General features: G+C 32.2%; 1 protein-coding gene across 1 annotated transcript; it reads right to left on the bottom strand.

Moving 5' to 3' along the window:
- Nucleotides 1-533: 533 nt before the first annotated feature.
- LOC136234227 (probable 2-oxoglutarate-dependent dioxygenase AOP1) lies at nucleotides 534-2,361 on the bottom strand. Its single transcript, XM_066024133.1, has 2 exons — nucleotides 1,968-2,361; nucleotides 534-1,240 (listed from the first exon to the last, which is right to left on the bottom strand). The coding sequence occupies exons 1-2, from the start codon at nucleotides 2,345-2,347 to the stop codon at nucleotides 661-663; spliced, it is 960 nt and encodes a 319-aa protein (XP_065880205.1). The 5' UTR covers nucleotides 2,348-2,361; the 3' UTR covers nucleotides 534-660.
- Nucleotides 2,362-7,390: the final 5,029 nt, after the last annotated feature.

The following is a 7,390-nucleotide window of genomic DNA, read 5'->3' as shown; positions in this document are numbered from 1 at the left end:
TTCTAGTTTAGCTAGAGAAGAACATCTTTGTTGGTTTACGATTAAAACCTTCATTTATCGCTTTCCATCTGTATCAGTTGGTATCAGAGCCGATCGTTTCCTGACCCGAAACTTCTTTTGGCAATGGTTCAACCTCGACAACCGCAAGATTCCATGGAAACCGGTGACCGGAGGTATGAGGAGCTGAGGGAGCACCTCGCGGAGCAGATCCAAGCCAACCATGAGCGGCAGCGCAATTACCTTCCGGGTGTACATACACTAGCCGAATCTCCCAATCATTTGCATACAACCTTCGACACTTATTTACAAGCCAATAACAACGATGATGATTCTCATTTAAATCCTCCTCAAATTACTTCAACTCCGCCTATCAAGCCTACGTTGTAGATTGAAGGACATCAACAATGATTTAATGGAAACTAATTTTTAACTTTGAAAACTTTTAATTTAATTAGAATTGTCGACAATACCTTAAAATACGCAAGTCACAATGCATTTGATCTCCATATATAGGCTATAGATAGAAAAAGAAACATAACCTCCACAAAATTACCAACAATTAGATCAGAATAAGAACGATCACATCTTTTATTCTTTAAAACAAATACACAAATCCGTCCCAATAACAATCTTCTCATACAACATGACATGAGTTTATGATCAAATCCCAGCATATTTATACACTAGTTGGTCCGAATCGACAGTCGGATCTTTAGTATTACAGAATTTCAAGTATTCCGAGTGAACAAACTCTTTGAACATAGGAGGATGATTGTCATCAATTAACTCTTCCTCTGGCTTGATTATTGCACCCTTTACAGGAAATAAAAAAGCTGCAATAGAATGTCTTTCCTTATCTCCCTTCATGGACACTCTATGCTTCATAGAATGTAATCTTCCATTACTCCAAGCCATCAAAGGATCACCAACGTTAAAGATGAAGGAATTAGGATGAGTTGGAAGCCATTGAAACCATTGTCCATCTTTGGTTGCAATTTCTAAACCTGTACATTCATCTTGACAAAGAAGTGTGCACAATGGTTTATCTGTATGGGCATAGGCTCCAAGGATGTCTTCTCCTGGTGGAGGTGGTTTGTATTTCATCATACGGAGTAATGTTTGAGTTCCCATTGTTGCTACTGTTTCTGGCTTGTCTCCAATACCATAACTATCAACAATTAGATTCCTAATTGTTTGATGTAGATCATGTAATGGCTTCACCAGAGTGTTAAAGGTTTTGCTGTATCAAAAGATAATTATTATTAGCTCTTTTAGTTGATATTTATGTCACATAATAGAAAATATTCTTTAAATCTTATCAATTAGTTACTTAAAGGTTAAATTGCATCAATGTCTAAAAGGTCAATAAACTTATTTTGTATTAATAAAGTAATTTAACTTTTCTTTTCTTTTGATAAATTTATTCCTAGAAAAATTGCTCCAATAGTGAGATTTTATATTAATCTCCGAGACAATAGACATGATATTGGACAATAGACATAGCTTATGGGTCTTACTGATCAGTTTAAAGCTTTAAAATTAAAATGTACCATGATATCGTATGAGAGGCTGTGAGACCTAAAGGTTATCAGAGGCTTTGATACTATATTAAAAAATAATTTGACCGGATGGATTCAAGATTCATTGAGAGGTATGTGCTTTTTGGGTGCTAAATTGATATTTTTTTAGTGTTCTTTTATGAAAAATTTAGAGCTTTGTTCAGAGTTTCCATAGAATTTTGAGGTTTTTCTGCGACCAGTGGATGCTCAAGCCTTTCCAAAAAGACCCCTCAATCCCTCCGTGCTTAAGTTTATGGAGAAAAGTACATACAAACACACAATTTTAATGTTTGAGTTTGCTTTAGTAGATAATACTGTGTAACTTTTAGATTGACACGAAATCGAGGCATGGATGACGTATGCATCATAAAACTAAAAGAAGAAGTATGAAGAAAAAGGAAAACAAACCAAAAGTGATCTTCAGCAAGTGGATCATCAGCCATCATCAACTGAGCAAAGCCTTTGATAGACTCATAGTTCGAAGCATCTTCAATGCCAAAGCTTTCAAGTAAAGGAATAACTGGATTTGGGGAAGCATAAGCCATGAAAGGATTTGAATTTGTGTTCTTCTTTTTAATCTCCATTGGAAGAAGATAAAGTTTGTTTGTCAAAGAGAATATTTCCTCTCTTAATTGACTTGAAATTTGTTCACAAATCACTTCAAAACACCCATAATCTTCACATGCTTCTCTAACCCTTTTGCTTACTTCAATCCATTCTTGGCTTCCTCTCTCTATCTCCTTTGAAAGATCAATTATTTGGATTCGATTTTGAGATTCTGAACCCATTTTTTAGTAAACACTTTGTTGGTCAATTCTGTACCTTAAATTGCTTCTTTCAATGTTATATACAGGGGATAATTAACCTTCACCGTAGATTTAGCCCTAACATACGAAATCATGTAAGTAAGATCATTTTTGCTATACGTGATCGAAAATTTGAAAATATTTACCATGACACTAACACAATTAACAACTAAAGTATGATACATACAAGTTAATCAAAATTTTGTTTCAGTTATTAATATAATTATAAATAATCAACCAAAAATATACAAAACTGTTTTATGTTATGATAAAATTATTTAGAAGGTATGATGTGACACTTAAATAACAGTCAAACTATCAATTTCAAATTTTCGGTAAAATGGGGTAAAAATTGATATTTCATGGAACGGTTAGGGTTAAATATGTATAATTTCGTCCTATTGCACTTCTCATAAAACCTTAGGATTAAATTTGTCCATTATCCCTGAATATATACCTCTCTGTTTCTATGTATATTTTATTTAGGCTTAGTACTCATTTGGTACCTAAATTAAAATTTCAAAGTCAATAACAATTTTAAACTATCAAAATCATCAATTAGGTATTTAAACTAAGCAAAAATAATTAATTGAGTCATAATCATATCCAAAACTCATAAATATTTGAATTTGAACTTGTTGTTTCTCAAAGAATATAAAGTTTTTTTTTTTGTCAAATATAATATTTCCTCTTTAAATTGAGTTGAAATTTATTCAAAAATCAATTCAAAACACCCATAATCCTCATATGAATCTCTAACCATTTTGCTGACTTCAATCCATTATTGGCTTCCTCTCTCAATTATTGGGAATTGTTTTTGTGATATAAAAGTTCCTAGCTATATGTAAAGAACAATTTTTGCTTAATAAATGATTGATTATTGTCATAATATTTAAGGTAAAACTTTTTTTAAAAATACATATGATTATACTTTTTTTTGTCAATTATATGTCTATAATTTTACTTTTGTTCAAATGAAGACTGATGTGTTTTGTTAGGACAAGGAGGTTTTCACTTTGCTATAAATATAAATAAGGATATTTTTAGTTTACACTATTAAACTGACCATTTACGATCTTAAAATTGTAAAATTCCAAGAATTGATTATATTCTAAACAACTTTAATTTTTTAATTTGGAAGTCATTTATATGTTATATAGTGAGGAGAGACAATGTGAATGTTTTGGATGAGAATGCTTTGAGAATTATGCTTTTGGAAAATAAAAAAATTGGTTTTATTATAAATATGGTACTAAACAGCTTTTATTTTTGAAATTTTCCATTTTGAAGCCGTTATCATTCAACTACAAAACTATTGTTTTAAGGGTAAATAATTTATTAGTCCCTTACTTTTTACTTAACACATTGTTTAGTCCTCCTATTTTGAAAAACACATTATAAGATCCGTAACTTTTGTGAATATTAACCATGTTACTGTGCTATTTTATGTCTGTCTGTTTATACCAAATATAATGGTTAAAAATCTAAAAAAAAATAGACAGAAAGGTCAAAAGGTTAATATTGATAAAAAAATAAAGATCTTATAATGTGTAAAAAGTAGATTACTAATAAATTATTTACCCTTTATATTTTAAAGCAAAACCAAAATCTTATTCCGTTTGAAAAAAAAAATACATAAACATTGATAAAAAAATGTAACCACCGGCATAATTATTATTAATTTTTTTTTTGGAATTTAGCCTTTTGCTTAATTCATTCTATTCTTTGCTTCCTCTTTCTATCTCCTTTCCAAAGGTCAATTATTGGGATTTGTTTTTGAGATTCTGAACCCAATTATTAGTATACTTTGGTGATGCAATTTTACTTGACAGTAAAGTGTAAATTTATCCAACAATGATATGTTTGTTGAATTTGAAAAATAATTTACTAAACTGTGTTTTCAGACATGAAATGTGTCATTTACATTTGACCTAATAAATCATCAGTTTTCAGAACTTGTCTAAAATAGTAGATTGGATCGCTGAATATTAGAAGTGTCTTACTAGCTCCCTAAACTTGCTCATTTCGTATCATCAGCTCTCTAGACTTGTCCATAAAAGCAGAATAGGTCCCTGAACTTTGCAAGTGTCTCACCAACTCCCCAAACTTATTAAACCTAAATTCTAAAAATACGATTTTCATCTATTCGAGAGGTAATTTTTCCACTTCTCATACCTTTCAACCTAATTTGGGGAGTTGGTGAGACACTTGCAAAGCTAAGGGAGCTAATATACTTTTATGGACAAGTTTAGGGAGTTGGTGATACGGAATAAGCAAGTTTAGGAAGCTTGTGAGACACTTGCAAAGTTCAGGGAACCAATCTACTATTACAGACAAGTTCAGAGAGCTGGTAATGTATTAAGCCTTTACATTTATATGTGCGTTATTTTACCACTAATTAGTAACACATCACAACTTACAAAAATTATACTGTATTTTATATAAGTTGAACAAAAATTTCATCGAATTAAAAAATATTAATCTCTAATTTATTATTAAATCATAAAATTAGAACCAACTAATGGACAACTGATACAGAATAAGGAACATAATATATGTGTTTTATAGTGATATCAAGATTTGATCCAACTTACCAACATTAGAGTGTAAAAGTACTTTTGGTTGCTAATATTAGCAATAAAATTCTATTATTTTAGATGTTACACGTAAAAATTTCATGGCTATTTACGAGTATTTTTCTACTTTATCCCTATATAGTACCAAGTTCTCTATTTGTATGTATATTGAAATTAATTTTTGATATAAAAATTCATAGCTACGTTTAAAGAATAATGTTTGTTTAATAAAATTATAAATTATTGTCATAATTGTTAGGCAAGTTTTGTCATGTAACTATTTTTGATAGAATCAAAATTTGGATTCAAGCAATTATGCAGTCAACATTCATCAGCTCTGGCAATGGTATTATTTTTATTTAAAAATTATTTTTTTAGTTTTTTTTTTGTATTTATTATTTTTTTAGTTCTTAATAGTATGTGTTTCAAAAAAAACAAATTTAATAAATTATTATGTATATGACAGGATTTGTTGTTACAAATAATGACAATAGTATATATAATTCCCATGCTTTTATTTGCGGTATAATGTTTAAAAAATTTAAAGAACAGAATACAAGTTTTTTTAAAGGTTAATAAATACTCTTAACTTGTCTAAAAGAAATTAATTGTTCTCCTCAACTTTGAAAATATACAAATAACTCCCTTAATTTATGCACAGGCCAAGTTGAATCTTTGTGCAATGCCCTTAGGACTGCCCTAAGAGTAAGGAGGTTTGGCAGAAAGTTCTTCCGCACCACATTCTCCCCTCCTTCTTTGCCTACCCTGAGAATGACTGGTTCTCCAATGGGGTTAAAGGTAGGTTAATGGCTAGCATGGAGCAGGGAGACATTTTATTTGCTATTATCTGCCACCACCTTTGGAAGTGGAGAAACGAGGAGATCTTTGGTGAGAAGACTGTTTTTATTCAGAACTTACCCGAGTTCTTCTCTAAAAAGCTCCTTACCATTACGGGGAGCTTCAAAGGGGACCCCCTTGCCAATTCTACCCAGAATAAAGAGGTTCAACTCGTTGGGTGGTGTAGGCCGAATGATGGAGTGATTAAGTTGAACACGGATGGGTCCTGTCTCAACAATGGAAAGATCGCGGCTGGAGGCGTGCTCAGGGACGCGGGAGGTGCCTGGTTGTCTGGATTCACCCATAACCTGGGTTTGGGCTCATCCTTTTCAGCGGAACTTTGGGGTATTCTTTCTGGAGTCAAGCTTGCCAGAAAGCTGGGTATTAAAAGGTTTGCTGTGGAGTCTGATAATATGGAGGCTATTAGTATGATCTCTAATAATCATGCTTTTTGTCTTAGTAGCCAGAACCTTATCAAAGCAATAAGAAGTCTTGGCTCCTCCTTTGAGTCCTTAGAGTTCAGCCACATCTACAGAGAACAAAATCGAATTGCGGATCGCTTGGCGGCGGCTGGGCACGAGGGGATGTTAGGTGTTTCCACCCTTTCTGATCCTCCTATCTATCTTTCTTCTCTCCTTTTAGAGGACAAAGTTGGGGTTAGCTTTTGTCTCGGTGTTGGCTTGTTTTCTTTCTTGTTTCTACCAAAAAAAATTATGTATATGACAGGATTTGTTGTTACGAATAATGACAATAGTATATATAATTCCCATGCTTTTATTTGCTGTATAATGTTTAAAAAATTTAAAGAACAGAATACATTTTTTTTAAAGGTTAATAAATACTCTCAACTTGTCTAAAAGAAATTAATTGTTCTCCTCAACTTTAAAAATATACAAATAACTCCCTTAATTTATACAAAAGAATCGGATAGTCCCTTCAGTTTGTATAAAATGTAATTAATTAATATTCGGTTGCAAGAAATTATAAGTTGCATGCGGATGTTCTCAAGTAAAACGACCATGATCGGAGATATGAAGTTCTAATATCCGAGAGGAAAAATTTAACAGTTGAGCTAGTAAGAGCTTCATTTTTAATATGTTTTAATTTATTATGTAAATTGTGTAGTAAAATTCTAAGGTATGTGCAACATACATTCCGCATGCAGCTTATTATTTTGTAACCGATTGATTAATTGATTACGTTGAGGGCGCTCTTAGAATATTTTAAACAAGTTAAAGGGAGTATAAAATACTTTGAAAATACAGGAGGCCAATTAAACTTTTTGTATGATTCAAGAGGCAGATGAATATTAACAATTTTTTTAAATAAATGAACCAGTGGATGACAATCCCTACGCGTATGAGGAGAATTATTTCATTGTTTAAATTTTGGGGACAGAGATGGGAAATACCCATTATGATGCGGACATCCTAACTGGGATCACTGATCACGCGCGCTTTGGCGGATCCTCAAACATCAGACCCACGGAGGTTGTACCTAAGAGGGCGGATCCTTAGGACATACAAGCGGGGCGGATCTAGGAGTACGCCAGGAGGCGTATCAACATCTACCCTGGGCAGATCTCTAGGTTTACTTCCTCCCGAAGTAATTC

This window comes from Euphorbia lathyris, chromosome 1 (assembly GCF_963576675.1).
Source record: "Euphorbia lathyris chromosome 1, ddEupLath1.1, whole genome shotgun sequence".
NCBI lineage: Eukaryota > Viridiplantae > Streptophyta > Magnoliopsida > Malpighiales > Euphorbiaceae > Euphorbia > Euphorbia lathyris.
This window is presented reverse-complemented; position numbering and strand designations above follow the sequence as displayed.